The following is a 20,006-nucleotide window of genomic DNA, read 5'->3' as shown; positions in this document are numbered from 1 at the left end:
TTACTTCTTACTTACAAATTATCTAACGTCCTTCCTTTAAATATACCTAAATTAAAGATGTTATTTTATCAATTGTTGTTCCTTAAAAATCGTCCTTATCACCTAAACAAACATAATACTGAAATGATAAAATGACTTTGTGATACATATTTTAGTTTCTTCTTTAAGTTAGTTTTTTTAAACTTTATTTTATTCTAGCAGCTAAGCCCTCTAGGGTGAACTTAGGTTGTGGTAGTGGTTGGGGGAGGGGGGGGGGGGTGAAGGGGAGTCAAACCCCTTTTTTAAATTTTGCTTTTAAATAGAAAAAGTAAAAAAAATTGTGGGGCATTTCTTTCTAGAGTCGACTTCTTGCGTTACCCATCCCCAGAATTGTTATAAACTTCCCTAGAACTAATGTAAATCTAAATTGAAATAAATATGTAGGTTCAGCGGTAAGCGAGATCCTTCGGTATAGAGAGACACACATACAGATAGACATCATGTTACTTTTCTTTACTGATTTGTTTAAAATTTCTTAAGAATAATCAAATAGTTATCAATCATTATATAAGGATCATACAACTAAATAAAACTTAAGAATTGCTATGCTGTAAAAAAAGAAAATTTTTATGAAGGAATGTCCAGGGATCTAAAAGGGATAAGACAATGGTCGCTAAATTGACGTATATCCCCAATGATGGTACACAAAATTATCCTTTCTGTAGATTACAATTAGTGGTTGAAATGTTTGAACACTCAACTTAATGAATAAACCAATCAAAATTCAAAGTCTCCAAAGTTGTTACACCAACGAATAAGAAAACGTTATTTTAAAACTTTGGGGACTAGTGCAATAAACACCCCATTGCCCACTCTATCTCTGAGGAAAGACAGTAAAATAGTTGTTTTGCGACAGTAAAAAGTTTCTGTCTGTCTTTTTTCTCTGGCTGCAATTTGTTTTGAATAAGTTTTCATTTTTATCATGTGTCATTTTTTTTATAAAAGGCTGTTTGTTCGTTCGTCTGTCTGTAAAAAGTGATACAATTATTCCCAGTATTATGTGGTGGTTTTTTTCTTTCCAGGGATCTAAAGGGATAAGACAATGGAAGATAAATTGATGTACTTTCCCAATGTTGATACACAAAATTACCCCTTCTGTAGATTAAACTAAGTGGTTGAAACGTTTGAACACTCAATTTAATGAAACAACTAATCAAAATTAACTAAAATTAACTTGTTTTTTAAGCAACAAATGAGAAAACGTTATTAAAAAACATTGGGGACTAGTGCGTTAAACAGCCTATTGTCCATTTCTCTCTGATTCCTTTCACCAAGAAGTTAATCAAGAAGGCAGAGAAATGCCAATTAAAAAAATCTACAACCTTTAACCCCCCCCCCCTCCCATAGGGGGAGGGGGTTGTAGAAATCTTCTTAAAATATCCATTTTTCTATCCCTGAAAGAGATTCATTTAAAATATGTGTATTAGAGTATATGATGTTCAGTAGACTGAGAAATGGTGCAATATTTTAGTCAATTCAAATCATTTTTAACATATTTCTTCCCTTTTTCTTTCCAGTTTAGACTTTATTATCCCGTACATTAACTACAACCCCCCCTACCCCTCCCAAGAGGTAAAAAAACATTTTGGGAGGGGTGTATTTTAAAAAACAAACATTGGGCACGCTAGACAAGACTGTGTATAAACTGTAGCGCTTTTGGTAGCAAAATCTTTACAAATTTTAAGAATTTTAGTGCCATAAAATAATTAAAAGCATAAGCCTAAGGGCAGGATTACTTTCCCAAACACCCCATGGTAACGCCCACGTCCCCTCCCTATCACTTCCGCCCGGAGAGATAAAGTTCTCATGAAGATAAATTATTTTACATTTAGCAAATTTACTGGAATAAAAAGATCCAGAAAAAGTTGAACATTTGACAGAGATATTTATTATAATGTTTAAATTAACATACAATTTATTAAGATTATATATTATTTTCGATGGCTTTTCTCATGTGTCAGTCCGTCCGTACATTCATCTGTCCGTAACGGATAGCTCTTATCGTTAATTTAGGCTATTTACTTTTTTAAATACTGATTCCTAAGACGAGGGGGCAAAGTAACTTTCTAATTAAGGCTTTAAATGTAATTATGTCCATATCTTGTGTTTTGCTATTTGTATAATAGAATAATTTATTTCTAAAACTATGTTCCATATTTCTATTTGTGTTCTGGTTAAGATCTATGAAACGGATTTATTTAGAGGAAAGTTTAGTCTAATTGGGGAAAAATATAACACCTCTCCTATCAAATACTATAGAAAATATCTATATCAGAATCATAATAGAGCCCTTAAAAATTACGATCTGAATTGATCATTTTATCGGCAGCGTCAAAGCCCCCCCCCCCCCGTATTCTTTTTTATCCGAAACATTTTTCTTTGGGGTTTTCTAAAAAAACATAACTATTTTGGTTCATTGGTTATTGTGTTTTTGAGGACAGAAGTTCGTACAGGCATCATTCTGCTCAGCATTATTATACATAGATTGCTTTACCATTGAAAATTTTAATTTAATTTTTTCAAACCTCACACACAATAAAATCCAATTTTATTTCTAGCTGCATTGCTAGAGAATCCTAATCCGGGTTAGATGAAAATATTCTAAGTTTTGTTGTTACATAAGTGTAAAAAGTATTAAGTTGGGAGTGTAAAAACTAAAGTTTATTTAATGTGTGTGTGTGTGTGTGTGTGTGTGTGTGTGTGTGTGTGTGTGTGTGTGTGTAGCTCTGTCTCTTCTGGGTTTAATCTTAAGAATATAGACAAAGATAACACTTCCATAATTAGCCAAGCACAAAAAATTTTGGATGGAAATACTTAGAAATTAATTTAAAGATGTTCAGTGTTAATGAAATTTATTTGGAAAAAAAATCACGAAACCTTTAACACGAATACTTTTATATTTTTAAGGAACGTCTGACAGACTTGAGGACTGAGTTAATGATATACAAGATGTTCTTATTGTTATAAGGAATCTTCACAAATAAATATTCATTTATCTTTGATTTTTTAAAGGAACGAACAAATTAATTCGGAAAAAAATCACGAAACCTATCGTGATTTTCAGCTGTCGTTGGGGGGGGGGGGGCAAAACTTAGTAGAATTGTCGACCTTTTAATCTGCCCCTCACATATTATTTTAGATTAATTTCGCTAGTTGGCTATACATAATTCCTGGATATGGAAAGACAAAGACTCGATAAATTGATGTACATCCCTATTGTTAATACACAAAATTACGCCTTCTGTAAATTACAATTAGTGATTCAAACGTTTGGACACTCAACTTAATAAACCTACCAATCAAATTTCATTAAAAGTCCCCAAAGTTGCTATGCTAACGAATAAGAAAACGTTATTATAAAGCTTTGGGGACCAGTGTAATAAACAGCCCAATGTCCCCTCCCTCCCTGTATATGAAGATTATTTGGTACCAACAACCAATATAAGACTTATCATCTGTCCGACCCACAGTTCTTTTCAACAAACTTTAGGCTACCAAAAATTACCGAAAACCTTAATTGTATTGTAGAAATTTTCAACAAAAAATAAAATAAAATTCATTAAATCAATACCAACTAAACAGGAATTAATCTTTTATATCTTACTATCCGCGAAAAGCTGTCTATAATACGATGGGATAGATAACTATTATGGAATGCGCCTTTTTTATGCTTGTGTATGAATGTATCTGAATTTCATATTTCTATTATTTAGACAAAAATCTGATTTTAGCCTAAAAGAGATGTTCTACACATTATTTTCTTTTCCTTTACAAGTAAAATTTTCTATCAACCTTTATTGATAAAAGTGAAGCTTTTCTATAATATGGGTCAGTCCGTTCGTCCGCGTGGAACGAATTGCTCTTTTTTTATTTTATAATTATCCTATTTATCTGATTTTTGGAACAATGATTCTTAAAACAACAAAGATACAATATTGTTAGTATGTATGTATTTAAACAGTACCCGGTATTAAAGCAATTTTGAGGCATATTTATATACAATTTTGTTTAGACATATATATTAATAATCTGCTTATTAGGTTTTGATACTAACAAATGTTAATGTTTGTGTCTTACCGTTTTATTTTAGAGCTGGATATTGTCATCCTTGCTAAGATGTGTATTTTTGTTTTATTTATCCCCCTGACAAATCCAACCTATTTCTCTTGATCCCTCCCCTGTCTACAGTATTATTGGCAAATAATAAACAAATATAATGGGGGCGTTTTACTTACAGATTCTTGAGTATTTCTGTTTTGTTCAACCTTTCGTGGATTTTTGTTAATGTATACAACCACTAACATTAAAAACAGAACCTGATATAAAGTCTGTTACTTTTTTTTATATGTTTGACCATAATATCAAATGTATTTGGCCATAAGTCTGTCAAAAATGCTTACAAAACCTTTTTCGACCTAATATACTGAAACAGTTTACTTTTAATCCCCAAGGAATCAGTTTTGAAATATCTTTCTATACCTCCACTAAGATGTCATTTGCATAGGCACTATAAAAAGCTATTTAAATACATCATTATTTTTCTTACATAAAAGACAGAGCATGTTTGTTTGTCTATAGCGTAGGATCTCACAAACCGCCGAACCATGGGCTCCCTTACAGTGGAGCTTCTTATATATACAGTTAAGGTTTGTGGGAGGTTCCACCCTGGAGATATCACTCTTGAAATAAATAACCCCCCCCCCCCAAAAAAAAAAAAGTATCTTATCCTCTGTGTAATTGAAAATATGAACAATGTGTTGGTTCTGCTATACACAGGAAGGATGTAATATCTTAAGAGATAATAATAGAACATAAACAATAATCTTTATTGCTCTAGGATACTGTAATTTTAACACAACAAAAAAAGGAAAAATAAATAACAAGCTTGGAGTCCTTGTCCCCTTATGACCCCATTAAATCAAAAAATGCAAAGGCTGGAACAATATCTCAACAAAAATCACGCAACCTTTACTTACCACCCTTAATGATGTAGCTTAAATTGGATTTTAAAGAAGGTGTATCAACTTTTTTTTTTTGGCTAGCCGGTTCTTTTAGTAAGTAGTAGATGTAAAATTTTTCATAGAATTCAGATATGCAATCAGTTTTTTTGTAGACCTCTTATTTTTTAAGTAATTAAAGTTTTAAAAAAAAATAATTAAGTCGGTTTTAAGGTACTAAAATGCAACAAAATAAAAGAAGAAAATGGCCAGTAAGAACAAAAATAGTAAGATCTTTAATTTGACACCTTACTTTTAAAATTCTGTTGAGTAATTATTGAAAAAATCTATTTTTTTAACCTCGGTTTAATAAAAACTTTAGACCTAAATATTTTCTCAAACAGACATAAAAAACATGGGTTCATATATACCTTTAGAATCAGAAAAATATTACGAATCCATTGTAAGCAAAATTGAAAAAAAGTAAAAAAATAAAAAAATATAAAATTGGCCAATTGTATTTTTTGTTCTGGCAACACTATCGTCTTCCCTTTTTTACCCCCTCTTTACCCCCTCTATACCCCCTTCCCATTTTTATACCCAATTCAAAAGTTAAGACGTTGCCTGTACAATATAATATGATATTTTCATATAATTCCTTTTATTGTAGTTTATATACTATATTGTAAACTTTTTTTTTCAATTTTGCTTACAATGGATTCGTAATATTTTTCTGGTTCTAAAGGTATATATGAACCCATATTTTTTTACTTGTGAAATGATAAAATTGAGTTCAAAGTTTTTATTCTCGTGGGTTTAAAAAAATCGATTTTTTCAATAATTACCTGACAGAATTGAAAAAGTAAGGTGTCAAATTAAAGATCTTACTATTTTTGTTCATAATGGCCATTTTCTTTCTTTTTTTTGTTGCATTTTAGTACCTTAAAATCGACTTAATTTTTTTTTTTAAAACTTAAATTACTTAAAAAATAAGAGGTCTACAAAAAAAACGATTGCATATCTGAATTCTATGAAAAATTTTACATCTACTACTTACTAAAAGGACCGGCTAGCTATAAAAAAAAAGTTGATACAACTTCTTTAAAAGATAAACTGCGAAATATAATCTAATATATCTATATTTCTTTACAAAATTATAAATGTATACAAACATAAATCTATAAAGCTTATGGAAGTCTAAATAGTTTTGTTAATTATTTTGTAAAATTTCTGCTTTCTTTTCAGTCTCCTCCTTTCTCATTTTTTCAAGTTTCTCCTTCCAAGGTGCACCTAAATTAAAAAATGTAATGGACTTGTTAATTCACGAAAAAACTAAAATTTTTCCAAAAAATTAATAATACTTGGAATATACATTAGAAGTCAGTTGAACGATTGAGGGTTGGGGGGGGGGGGGGGAGTCGATCCCCCCAACTTTCAATTGTAGTTATAAAAAAAGTAAAAAAAAAGGGGGGGATTTCTCTTGGGAGGGTGGTGGTACACTTCCCCAAAATAGTTATAAGAAACGACGAAGGGGGGTCAGGAAAATGACCCAAGACATTGTTAATGCTTCCCTGAAAAGTACAACTAATTTGGACCAGTTATTTCAGAGATCTTTTTGTCATAGTTGATACATACCTTTAGAGTCAACCAGGGTAAGAATTTCCACAATTTCGGAGAACAGTTTGGTTCTCAGCTCCAAACAATCAACCTATACAAAAATTCCATTTAAATCCTGTAACGTTGTGTGTGTTGTTTAATTTTATAAGAGTGCATAAGCTAAAGAGGAAGTATGAGTTTACATAAATTACATAAACATAAATTATTACGCGTGAGTCAAATAAAATTTCAAGAGGTTAAAAAATGATACAAGAGAAAAAACGCTAGCGAATTAATTTACGGTGCGGTTTATATGCCACTGAAGTCATATTTGGTCAGGCTTGGCAAGTTCTAAACTGTTGTATATCTTGATAAAGTCCGTAAAACGACTCCTTCATTGAGTTTTGTTAGCACAAAATATCATAAATGTACTTTCAGCTTAAGAAAATACTGAACGTTAGGGTGTGAAATTCGTGTCCCTCCCCAGATATTTCCAAACTTTTGGTGGAATATAGTTCGAAGCAAATATAAAAATGTTAATGACAATACTAAAACTAAATTTGCGGATTTTAAAAAAACCTTTTGACGGATTTTTGATCACTTATTTTATTTCAGCAATATATGATCATATTGTAGTATATATCTAAGGTGCAATGTTGTTACCTTATCCTTGTCAGAAAGGCCAGAATAAATAGTTTTATTATTGATACACCACATCATCCTCTGCAGAAGTATTTCCTTGATACCAATCAGAAGATAGTGGTTAGGGTGCACCTTACTTCCAGATAACTAAAAATATAAGATAACTTAAGCATCTTCGAAGCTGTTTATAGTGCCCATAAAAAATGACGTCATACAATACGAATGACAAATGATATGCCAATGTTACAGACTAAATTAACAATGGCAGTAAACATTTTTATTGACCAATGGTAGGCCAGTATGACGTCATTTTTTACAGGCACTATGAAAAGCTTGAGCATGCGGGGTAACAGAAATATTTGATTCTTAAATCAGAATAAATTGTCTTTTTTTTTATTAAGATTAATATAATCCTTTTACAAAAGTAACAGGATGTCTTTGTCTCTTGTGTATCTATAGCTTAAGATTTCGTTCATCGCTCGACCGATATGGTTCTCCTTAAGAGTGAATCTTTATGTATAGTTCATGGGAAACATTATTGTGAATAGTAATTTTTCTTCTCAGGAAAATAAAAAGTCGATAATCTATATCCAACCCCCTCCCCATTATGTGTCCCTAGAGGCCTCGAGAAGCATAATTGCTACTTAATACCTCTTGTATCAGGCTCATTAACTCCTCGTTGCTACCATTCCTCTTGTCCCCAATCTGATCAATAACCTCCTTGACAATTTTCTGTATGGCCAGGACACCCAGCTTCCTCTTGCACACGGAGCAGCACCATGGAGAACCTGAAGAAGTATTATCATATGTATAGCCAGGACACCCAGCTTCCTCTTGCACACAGAGCAGCACCATGGAGAACCTGAATAAGTACTATCAAATGTATGGCTAGGACACCCAGCTTTCTCTTGCACACGGAGCAGCCCCAGGGGGAACCTGAATAAGTACTATCATATGTATGGCTAGGACACCCAGCTTCCTCTTGCACACGGAGCAGCCCCAGGGGAACCTGACGAATTATTCGTATGTCCTGGCGGCTACGCCCCTAGAGACCCCTAGGGACAATTAAAATAGTAAAAAAACCTGGAAAGGTGGCCATACCCATCCCTAAAAAAGTTATAAACCTTCCAAGGACCTATGAGAAGCTAAAGGAGTACCATATCGGTTTAGTGGTTTTCGAGGTACAGTAGACAGACAAACATCCTGTTACTTTTAAATAAGGATATAATCTAAATGAAAAGGTGTTGTCGCAGTGTGTTTGTTGGTATCAAAAGATTAGGCTAAAGGTTGGAACTATTCGTTATATTTTCAGGAAAGCTTCCATATGTCTTAGTCAGGTTTTCTTAGGGTATTTAAAAACATGCCTTTTACCTCCCTGACTTTTGATTGTCAAAATCAGTTTTGTGAAATATTTATATCAATATCGCAAACATATATTGTATGTTTAGGTTTGAATTTAAATTTATAATTGATTCTATCAAAAACAAACATCTAATTTGGGGATTTAAAACAAAATTGATAATCTTGATATGTTTTTGTATTAGCGCAGCTACTCCATGAATACGCTTTGTCGGTATGTTTGTTAGCCTGTCAGAAAGTATTGTGTGATTAATTTATAAATTTTCAAATTCTGCGCATTTTTGCAATAATAAAAATCTATACATAAAAAATATAAAAGTTTTAAAGATTTTAAAAAAATTTTTTTCCATAAAATTTAAAAATTATTCTCTACAATACAAAGTAGCTTGATATCTGTCCGTCCGTCTGAAGCTTAAGATCTCGGTAACCACTGAACCGATTGGATTCTACTCCATAAGAAATATAACTGTGGTGGTTTTAAGCTATTTTTTTTGCAGGTAATTAAAACTTTGTTGGTCGCACCACCACTGGTACTTAATTTTTTTCCTAATACCCACTAAACTGGTTGGATTTTCTATTTCAGGTAAGCTTCACATAGGTCCTGTGATGGTTTCAGGCTTTTCTATTTTCAGGTTTAAGGCTTGGTTGGTATGGTTTCATACTATTTTTGTAGAACCTCACTGATCCTTCGAAAACAGAACCCCAATTTGCTAGGGGCGTACCCGCTATTTTATGCTATAAATTGAGTTTTTCTTAGAATCTTTATTATCTAAATATTTTTTTTGTTGAAGTTTGTAAAGAAAATATAATATTCAGAACATAAACCCAAATTATAATATATTATCATCATATATTAGAATATGAATTGTGCTAGTCCATATATTTTTGGTGTATATATTGGTTGAAATATTTATGACTGCTGGAGTGAGAATGGGTGTCTGGGGAGTAGTTCTACTCAGAAGCATACACCCCTCACTGCAGGTGTATATAATACACCCAGCCACCCAATTTCATGTAGAAATGACTATATCCTACCCCGCTCTACCTCCGTAATGCAGTATTTTTTTATTTCTTTACACTTTTTTCTAGAAATTGTAGAATCAACTTATTATTACTGTAATCTAATTTTATTGTCGAAAATCATGTGAAAAATATGGATAATAATAATAGTAAAAAAATAATAAAGATTATTGCAATAAATTTGACATGGCATTTCATAATAGAACTGGACTCTTTACTATTTTAAAGAAAAATTTAAATGTTTTAGTGTTTTTAAAAATCCGATTAGTTAATTTGGAATAATATTTATCGAATTCTTCTCTTTTAATGTTATATTGAATTGTCTTGGTTGTGTTTAGGATTGCGGTGATAAAATTTATTTTATTTGTAATCTGATCAGACAAATATCCAAGTCATTTTTGCGATTTTCAATGAAATAATCTGAACTCAAAAAGACATTTTAGCATGATTTTGTTCACCCTTTGCAAAAAGGACGCAAATGCGAAAAATCTAAATTATCTAATGAATTTAGACGCTTCTCATATTTTAGATTGTTATCATTTCATACAATTCTAAGTTACTAAGCTTATCATGCTATAAGGCATATCAAGAACGTACGGAAAAAGCTGCTTATTATACAATAAATTCCAAGCTCTAATTAGTTATTTTTCGCATCGTGTTATAAACAGCTTTCCGCGGATATAAAAATGCAGAATTATAAGATTAAAACCAATTTTTATGGTTTTAATCTTATAATACGATGCTATACATAATTAATTAGTATGGCTGAGAACCTGTTCAAATCCACTGGACATTTATCGGTTTCCAGGCAATACTGGAAAAAGATTTACAATAAATAACTAAAAATTGGAGGTTAATTTTACCTACTAGAGTAGATCTTAGAGGAAGGAGAATGCCTTGGCATTCTGGACCACATATTAATCCGCTCATCATTGTTCCAAACTCTAAAAAATTGACAAATATTAAATTGAAAATCGATATACTATACTGACAAAGTCTTGAAGATCCAAGGATCTTATCCTAACAATTCATGCTCTGGTACATGTTAATATTCAGGTTTTCTATCCATTAGATCAAAAAAGTTGCATTTAAAGTTTCATGTATTTTAAACATACATACAGGATCCGAATAGCTGGCATATTTGTGCATGTTCAGTTCCTTTGTATTCATACCTTTAGCAACAGAATAATAAGAACAGGTAACAAAAAGTTCCAGGTATTTTCTTACCTTTAGTATCAGCATAGCAAACTTAGGTACAGGTAGTTTCAGATATTGAATACAGATCTTTAGGGTCATATTTGCAAATAAAGGCACAGAAATAATTCCAAATATTGTTTATACCTGTAGGATCAGAACTGGTAGAGTTCCAGGTATTGTATTCATACCTGTAGGATAAGAACAGCGGGTACAGGTACAGATATAGTTCCAGGTATTTTATTCATACCTGTAGGATCAGAACATCTGGCACAGGTATATATAAAGTTCCAGATATTGTTTTCTTACCTGTAGGATCAGAACAGCGACAAAGGTACAGATAAAGTTCCAGCTATTGTATCATATCTGTAGGATCAGAACAGCACACAGGTACAGGTAATGTTTTAGGTATTTTATTCATACCTGTAGGATCAGAACATCGGTCGCAGGTACAGGAAAGTTTCAGGTAGTGTATTCATAACAGTAGGATCAGAACATCTGGCACAAGTACAGGTAAAGTTCCAAGTATTGTATTAATACCTGTAGGATCAGAACAACGGGCACAGGTACAGGTAAAGTGCCAAGTTTTCTGGATGTCCTCCACCCTCTGGAAGTTTCCAATCTGTGGTGTTGTGTATCTGGTCCATATTGTTTCACCTAAAATTTTTTTAAAAATATTTGGAATTTAGTAAAATTCTCATTTAATATGTTGAAATTGATACTGTAATCAAATTTATTTTAAATACAAGATCAAAGCATTTTAAAATCTTTTTACATTAAAAATTCATCATACATATGTTTTACACATTTTTCATATGTATGAAAGAAAAGTTTATTTTTGCATAATAGGGTCAAAAGAAAATTCTTTTGACAGCGTAATTGAGTTTCACTTTGCAATTTTATATTAGAAAAGAAGGTTGGTGCAACATTTGAAAATTTATGGAAGCAAGGCTTCTCTACAAAATTTATCTATCATTCTTCTATCATGGAACGCAGGGAAAAGGGACCTAAATTCTGACAAACAAATTTAATTTAAAATTACCCACTTTCCTTTAGTTACACCACAACACAAGTTTTACGCCAAAATTACCCCACAAAAGTATCCAAATTTTCAGAAATTTCAAATGAAATTAACTTGCTGAATATCTCGGCTCCTGCTTAGACGATAAAAATTATGACTTTCTTTAAGCAATAATTCACATATAACAGTAAAAAAAGATTAAAAGAATGAAGGCGAAAAATATGTAAACTTTAAATACATTTTATTCAATTGTGCCATAATTATCAAAAACCAAGTTCTCTATGGTCGTTATCGTCCATGTTTTATCTAAAACTTTCCAAAAAATTATGATGCTATTTTTTCTCGAAATTTTACACTTAAAATGTCACTTAACTTTATGCAAACTATTTTATTGAATATTAACAAGTTTTTATTTGCATATCAAACCTTTTAAAGTATTAAAGAAATGTCATAGATCATTTTTAACACGCAGAGTGTGTTTCACAAAACTTAGACTTAAACCTTCCATTATAATTTTTTTTGTATATGACATTTATTTATTTATGTGATATTTTTGCTCAATTTATTTTTATTTTAGGTGTTTGTTTGTCTGATGTTACGGTCTTATACAACCTTTTAAGAAGCGAAGATACTCTTAACCCTTACAGATCGGGCCCCAATTCCCACCTTAATAGATCAGGGGGGCTAATTTGACCCCCCTCTCTATCTCGGCTCCTGTTACAGTTGGAGACATAATTTTTTTTTCTGGTGGTTCATGTGCATATTTAAACAAAATTACTTTTTCTAGTCATAGCGATCAGACCGCTCCTTAGCCACTTTTTAGCGGCCAGCTGCTAAATATTAAAACAGCTGTAGAGCGGCCAATTTTAAAGCTAGGATCACCAAATTTTGGTCATGAAGCTTCGAATGGATATAAAATATACATTGATATCAGGACAAAAAAAAACTATTGTCAATTTAGATTGTTAACATGGACATCACTTATTGGTCAGTTATTTCATCCAGTAGGCGGCGAGGGATTGGTTTAAGAGGGTGGATGTGAGGGATCGTTATTTTAGCCAGTTACAAGTTTCACATGATAATCTGGTGTAAGATCCAAGTAATAATAAATCCATTGAGCTACTTAGTACTTTTGGACGTTGCATCCTTGTTTTCTTTCAAAATATTGTAAGTTTATCACATCTATAAACTTAAAATGGCGCATTTAAAAATCACTTCAATCAGTCTAAAAAGTTTTAAATAAGATTATTTCATATTTTTATAACATAAATGGCCACGATATGGTTTCTATATTGAATTTTTGTGTATAATATTGTAAGTTAATGTTTGTAATAGTGTGAAAGGTGTAATATTGTTGTGATTATGTGTATTATATATTCCATACCTACATCTTATAGCGGCCATAAAATAAACTAAATGTACACAACGTGGGCTTAAATAAGGAAGCAGGATTTGAATTATACAAAAGAAACAGTTTCTTGCATTTTTAATAAAACATAAAATCTCAACCAGATATTTCTTTTCTTATAAGTATTTATAGTCATTTCTGACACACAGAAAACTGTCCCGAATTTGTATTAATTTTGAGGAACAAGACTCCAGTTACGTCATATTTTTCTTTCCCGAAAAAGGGAAGGGGAAAGAAAAAAAAGGGAAGGGGGGAAGAAAAAAGAGATGGGAGAAAAGGGGGTTTTCCCCATCTCTTTTGAAGAGATTTTCTTCCCCCCTTCCCTTTTTCAGGAAAGAAAAATATGACGTCACTGGAGTCTTGTTCCTCAAAATTAATACAAATTCGGGACAGTTTTCTGTGTGTCGTCATTTCTCTGTTACTTAAACTAAGCTTATGTAAAGAATATAAAAATATTTCTGTTTATTGAAAAATAACACATTTTTGAGTGGATTTGAGTAACCTAGAAAATCAAAAAAACAAACCAAAATTTATTTTTACAGGTAGATGGAGGGGGGAGGGGGATGAGGAAATTTTTAAATGATTTACGGAATATTTTACCCCCACCTCCTCCCTAATTTAATTTTTATCCTAGCCTCTTGCATTTCAAAATTAAAACTTAAATCTTTGATCAAGTGTTTTTTCATCATAATTCTTATCTCCATCAATGAGGAAAAAATGTTGAGAATGTAATATAGTGTGTTTTTGTTTGTGTCAGGGATTTTACACCAAGAAAGAAACCACTTTGCCTTTAGTTTTTTTTGTGCCAGTCAAAAATAATAGTCTGGAAACAAATATATCAGATACCTCTAAGGAAAGAAGGGGACAATGGGCTGTTTATTACACATGTCCTCAAAGTTTTATGATGACGTTTTCTTATTTGTTGAGTGTTTAAACGTTTCAACCACTAATTGTAATCTACAGAAATGTGTAATCAATTCATCAGTTATTGTCTTTTCCCTTTACATGCCTGGGTGAATGTTAGTCAAGGGAATAGCTTATGTATTTTATCATTTGATACAGAGTATACACCATTACAATATATCATTATTTCCTCTTTAAGTAAAGTATAATGTATACACTAAAGTACCATTAAAACAATATTATTTGTTGGTGGCTTTGCCCCTACCCTTCCAACTTGTGTTAGATGCTTCTCAAAAAATATTTGGTCTAGAAATTTGAGTTTTTTTTGTTAAAATTATAGGATCTACTGCAGTTCACGGTAAAATATTGCTGGTAACGAATATTGCCAAAAATCTATGAATTTTAAAGGCTGCTAGCTGCCAAACGGCTGAACGTACAGATCATGCCCGCACACTGTTTTAAGCGGCATAAGAAGGCCGATAAATAATCTGGAATAGCCATAAATCAATAATGCATAATTATCTCGCAGTGCAGAGAAATGCGCGAAGAAGGCCTATTTTACGCGTTTTTTCTCCAGTGAAGCTTTCCCTGTGCATCATTTGATCTTGGCTATTCCGGATTATTTGTAGGCCTTCTTGTACCGATTAAAATGGTGTGCGGGTATAATCAGTACGTTCAGTCGTTTGGCAGCTAGCAGCCTTAAAAATTCATAGATTTTTGGCAATATTCGATACCAGCAATATTTTACCGTGAACTGCAGTAGATCCAAATTATATTACTTTTTACTATAGAAAAATAGGTTGTTCTGTTCAATGTAGATTCTAGAGTTTATTTTGGAGCAGATTGGAAAATAGCCAAAACCGACCACCACCACTCCCTAAATTAAATCCTACCATTTTTTCCGCCAGAATAAACGAAATTTAATTTTAATTTTAATTGATTGAATTAGGAATGAAGTCTCCACACAGCAACTTCAAACTGTCCCAATAATGGATATATTATCACTTGGATCTTATGTCAGATTGTCACGTTCTCTAATAAAGTAAACACGCAGTGTGTAAAATAATGACATTCACCCCTTTACCTACTCCCCTACTACTGGATGGACGAAATGACAATTTATGAAGGGAAAAAATCCCCACAAAAAATGACAAGAATGACAACATCCATAAAAGTGAGTACAACAGACAAACAAAATTAGCTGATATAGAGTATCAACGTATTTATCATTTAGAAGTCTGAAAAAATCTGAAGCTGTTTATAGTGCCTTTAAAAAAATGACGTCATACAATACAAATGACTAATAATAGGCAAATACACAGACCAAATTACCAATGGCAGGTAAGTACACATTTGAATTGACCAATGGTAGGCCATTATGACGAAATTTTTTACAGGCACTATAAAAAGCTTCAAAAAGTGAATAAATTTACCTTTAATTATATCAGAATGAGCAATGAGATCAAGTCTTAAGTCTTTGTGCTTTCTAAGATTATTATGTTTTTGTTATAAAATGCATTAATGAAACAAAAAAAAAAAGCAAAGAATCAATTGTCGCAGGAGGGGTGGAGGAGTGTTGACAAAGTGTGTAAAAATTAGGTTTACATACCGATTTATTGGATACAAGATATACGTGGATATATTGACATGGGAAAACGTATCGTCCATTTAGCTTGCTAATATGGGCCTCATTTATTGGTAAGTTCGTTCATCGTTCATATGAGGGGAGAATATAAGGGAAACGGGGCTCGATGGAGGTATCATTATTTAAGCCAACTGCGAGCATCACTTTTTCAGAGCACATGAAAATCTGGTGTAACAGCCAAGTAATAATAAATGCCTCAACAAAATATAATATTCCTTGTATGAGTGTTACACATGCAGTTATGGTTGGCATATGTATAGGTTGGGTACAGGGCAACACCCTCCCCATACCCTACTCGGGTCTCCAGTTTAACGGCATTGGTGCGGATCACGCCGATCATCCGCCGTATCGCCACCTAAAAAATAGATACAATAATTCTGTAATAAAGAAAAAAAATCAATATTTCTCCAATTCTTTGAATATTTTGGTAATGAAAGGGATGAAGATTAATTTATCACTCATCGTTCTCAACCTCCCTGATAAAACAAAATTAATCCTCTCTTTATGGCTTTATGCCACCTTTGTTATATTAAATTGTTTATTCATTAATTGCCCTCGCCCCCTAGGGTAATATACTAAAACTACCATTTTAGCTATTAAAACGATTGGCCTAGCTTTTGTTGAAGTCTTACTGGGAATAGATATATACAGACAGGCAAACAGAAAGACAGACATACATCCTATAACTTTTTTTTGTAAATAAGGATCTTAAGGGATAAGACAATGGATGTTAAAGTGATTTAAACGTCCAATAATGATAAAAATTGCCCCTTCTGTAGATTATCATTATTGTTGAAAAAGGTTGTGCCAACTAATCAAGATTTGATAAAAGTACCCAAAGTTTAAAAGTAAGCGAATGAGATAATATATTCGTAAAAGTTTGGGGACCAGTATAAAAGACTTACTTGGTCAATGTTTTTGAGTTCTAGATTACCAGTGATAAAACTGAAAACTAATTTCTCGTGAATTTTCCAAGTTGGCGAATCTTTCTTAGCACGGTCCTGAAAGGTACAAAACTATCCAATCTATAGATTACAATTAGTGGTTGAGACTTTTGGACACTCAACTTAATAAACAAACCAATCAAAATTTATTAAAGGCCCTAAAGTTGTTAAGTCAACGAATAGGAAAACCTAATATACAACTTTGGGGACTCGGTGTAGTAAACAGCCCTATGTCCACTCCCTCCCTGTATTACAGTACATGCTTCTTAGATACTCAAACTTAAAAATGTCGGTCTTAAAACAAACGATAAGGGTTCCAGGACAAACGCAGGAGTGGACAAACGCAGGAGTGGACAAACGCAGGAGTGTTAAAATATTAATTTGATTAAGTATTTCTATAGAGATTAGGTTAGGTTAAGATATGAATGTACAGAAAAGCTCCCCGCAGTGGTTAGGCATTAAAAAATTTTTAAGAAGGTCTAAAATAGGTTTGTTAGGTTAAGTGTCCACTCCTGCGTTTGTCATAGGACCTTAGACCTTACATTCATTTCTTAATAATCTTGGACGTACGTGCGGACAGACCTCAATCGCCATCAAAATGTCCTGTCTATCTGAAGCTTTAGTGTCTATAAAAAATAACGTCATACAATACAAATAAACCAATGATATGCCAATACACAGACTAAACTACCAATTGCAGGCCAGTTTACATTTTTATTGGCCAATGGTAGGCCAGTGTGACGGCAATTGTTATAGGCACTATCTACCTGATCATGGTCCATAAATGTTTGTAGAATCTTCCAATGTGCAGGATTTGCCTGTTCTACCAGCAGTGCCCTGAGGATGAAGCAGCTCATAGTGCCAATAGAAAAAATGACGTCATACAATACAAATGACCAATCAAATACGTATACATTTTACGATTAGCCAATTACAATGTATAGTGGCTTATCATTGGTCATTTGAATTGTATGACGTCATTTTTAATAGGCACCATAAGCTGCTTCCCTGAGGATGGTTATACAGGAGTAGATGGGACAGTCTGCTTCCCAGTTCTGGATACTGATCTCATAGCCTGCATTCTCGAGCACCTAAAAAATAACAAATTGTAGTATATATCTTTGTAAAAATAAAAGTTTCAAAATTGTTTTAAAAGTATAAAAAAAAACTGTGCTATTGAAAATGGCAATTGAAATTGTCTATGGAATTTGTCTATTGAAACTTTCTATGGAAACTGTGTATAAAAACTGTATATTGAAACTGTATATAGAAACTGTCTATAGAAACTGTATATGGAAACTGTCTATAGAAACTGTCTAAGGAAACTGTTTAAGAAAACAGTGTATGAAAACTGTCTGTGGAAACTGTCTATAGAAACTGTATATGGAAACTGTCTACGTAAACTGTCTATGGAAAAACCTGTACAACCCTCATCATATTTCGTTTCTGAAATGATAACAAATACACTATTTTGCACTTTGGATCCTCACTGCAACGCTCACAAATTGCCTACACTGCTCTGAATCTGTCCTTATCACACTAAGTGCACTGTGGAGCTTTACTTACTTTGCACTCCATAGTATGCCACTTGCCAGTACTGCACTTTAAACTGCACAATGGAGCTTTACAGCGCTCACAAATAACAACATTGTCAGGGCCTGTCAATTTTTTCAGGCACTGCAGACAAACTGGTTTACTTCTTGTGTACAGAGGTCCAGTTACTGTTAATCATAACATCTTCAAAATCAATAATTTAATATTCTTGATTATTGTCAAAATTTACCTATTCTTTAGAGTTAGATCTGTTTTTTTACACATTGTTTTCATACAGGCCATGATATTTCATTATTAAAATCTAAACTCAATATAAGTCCATATTAAATTTCTATTACTGAATTTTTTTTTATATATAGATTTTGTGTTGAAAATATTATTTGAATGAAATTTTGATGATGTAAGTTCCTATAGGATATTCACTGAGGATAACATCACCAGCTTGTATATCCTTGCCAGCAACCAGATAGTGACCCTCGTTACTTTCGGGAGCACCTACAATTTTTATCTTCATAAAAAACAGTTTAGTAATTCAAACCAGATGTTGATACACATTTAGAGACAAAATAAAATGAATATCTTAAAATAATCCTATTAATCGATTAATAAAACTTGGTCATAATGTAAATGTTTAGAAAAAAAACAACAAAAAGCAATAATTTGGTTTAGAACACAATTTTTAAAAATGAAACAATGTATTTAGGGCAGTTCTTTTAAAAGCCTTTTTGGCGGTTTCCCTAAAAAGCACAGTAACAACCCCCCCCCCCCTTCTTATTTTGAATTGCCTACAGCACCCCCAAATTTATTTGGGGGGGGGGGGGGGGTAATCACCCTTTTACACCCCCCCTTTGACGTCTATGGTAGCTAGAACAAACTGATTTTGCCAAGATATGAGCGGAATATTATAATCTTTTTATAGTGCCTATAAAAATGACGTTATACTGGCCTACCATTAGTCAATTATAATTTATACTTGCCTACCATTGGTAATTTAGTCTGTGTATTGGTCAATTGTATTATATGGCGTCATTATCATGTAAGCACTATAAACAGCTTCTTGTTGTCATTATTGTAATGTAATATATTCATTTTTATATAAAAGATTTTTAAATTACCTGCAACATCTGCATGACAGACCACATGATCACCATTATGAACTCCATTCACGCCATTAGAAGCAGATACATCACCATTCTCATGATTATCATTATCACCAACAGTGTTGCCTATAATATCACCACCATTGCTTAACTCCATAATTCCAAAGTTTTAACCTCACTTTTTAGAAAAAATGCTCAGCTACCGACAGAAAAATTTGAACTAAATACATCGGATAATTTCTGCGCGAGGTCCAGCCCTTGTATCTGATCCACATCTGGGCGTGTTATTTTGGGTGTTTTCAGCGCAAGAAAGTCACAATCAGAGATTGAAATATTTGACCCCTTGTCCTCGGCTCTTCTTGCTTTTGTTTCTAATTCCCTCTTGCGGATGTAGGATATATATTGTTGTTGATATTACTATTTATAAAGTTTGTGTGGGGTTGTGTTTATGTTGTTGTATGCCTGTGTTAGTAGCTTTCAGGGAGGGAGGGGGCAATGGACTGTTTATTACACCAATCTCCAAAGTCTTATAATAACGAATTCGCTTAACAACCTTGGGGAATTTTATTGAATTTTGATTAGTTGATTCAATAAGTTGAGTGTCCAAACGTTTTAATTAAAAATTGTAATCTACAGAAGGGGTA

General features: G+C 32.6%; 1 protein-coding gene across 1 annotated transcript; it reads right to left on the bottom strand.

Moving 5' to 3' along the window:
• Positions 1–6,097: 6,097 nt before the first annotated feature.
• On the bottom strand, positions 6,098–19,728 carry LOC145317472 (SET domain-containing protein SmydA-8-like). Its single transcript, XM_080158566.1, has 14 exons — positions 19,378–19,728; positions 18,673–18,757; positions 18,275–18,431; positions 17,726–17,799; positions 17,476–17,554; positions 16,670–16,765; positions 15,982–16,119; positions 15,553–15,607; positions 11,328–11,444; positions 10,457–10,537; positions 7,866–8,002; positions 7,236–7,361; positions 6,612–6,684; positions 6,098–6,266 (listed from the first exon to the last, which is right to left on the bottom strand). Exons 1-14 carry the CDS (start codon positions 19,517–19,519, stop codon positions 6,187–6,189), a joined length of 1,440 nt encoding a protein of 479 aa, XP_080014692.1. The 5' UTR covers positions 19,520–19,728; the 3' UTR covers positions 6,098–6,186.
• Between the last annotated feature and the right edge of the window lie 278 nt (positions 19,729–20,006).

The sequence above is a fragment of the Acartia tonsa genome, chromosome 4 (genome assembly GCF_053477335.1).
Source record: "Acartia tonsa isolate MP-2025a chromosome 4, ASM5347733v1, whole genome shotgun sequence".
NCBI lineage: Eukaryota > Metazoa > Arthropoda > Copepoda > Calanoida > Acartiidae > Acartia > Acartia tonsa.
This window is presented reverse-complemented; position numbering and strand designations above follow the sequence as displayed.

Coding starts and splice junctions, on each gene's coding strand:
- LOC145317472 (XM_080158566.1), bottom strand. CDS start 19,519: ATGGAGTTAAGCAATGGTGGTGATATTATAGGCAACACTGTTGGTGAT. Junction 10,538..11,327: donor CCGTTGTTCTGATCCTACAG/GTATTAATACAA, acceptor TCAATTTTTTAG/AGTTTGGAACAATGATGAGC. Junction 6,685..7,235: donor GCCTTTCTGACAAGGATAAG/GTAACAACATTG, acceptor ATTTTTGTATAG/GTTGATTGTTTGGAGCTGAG.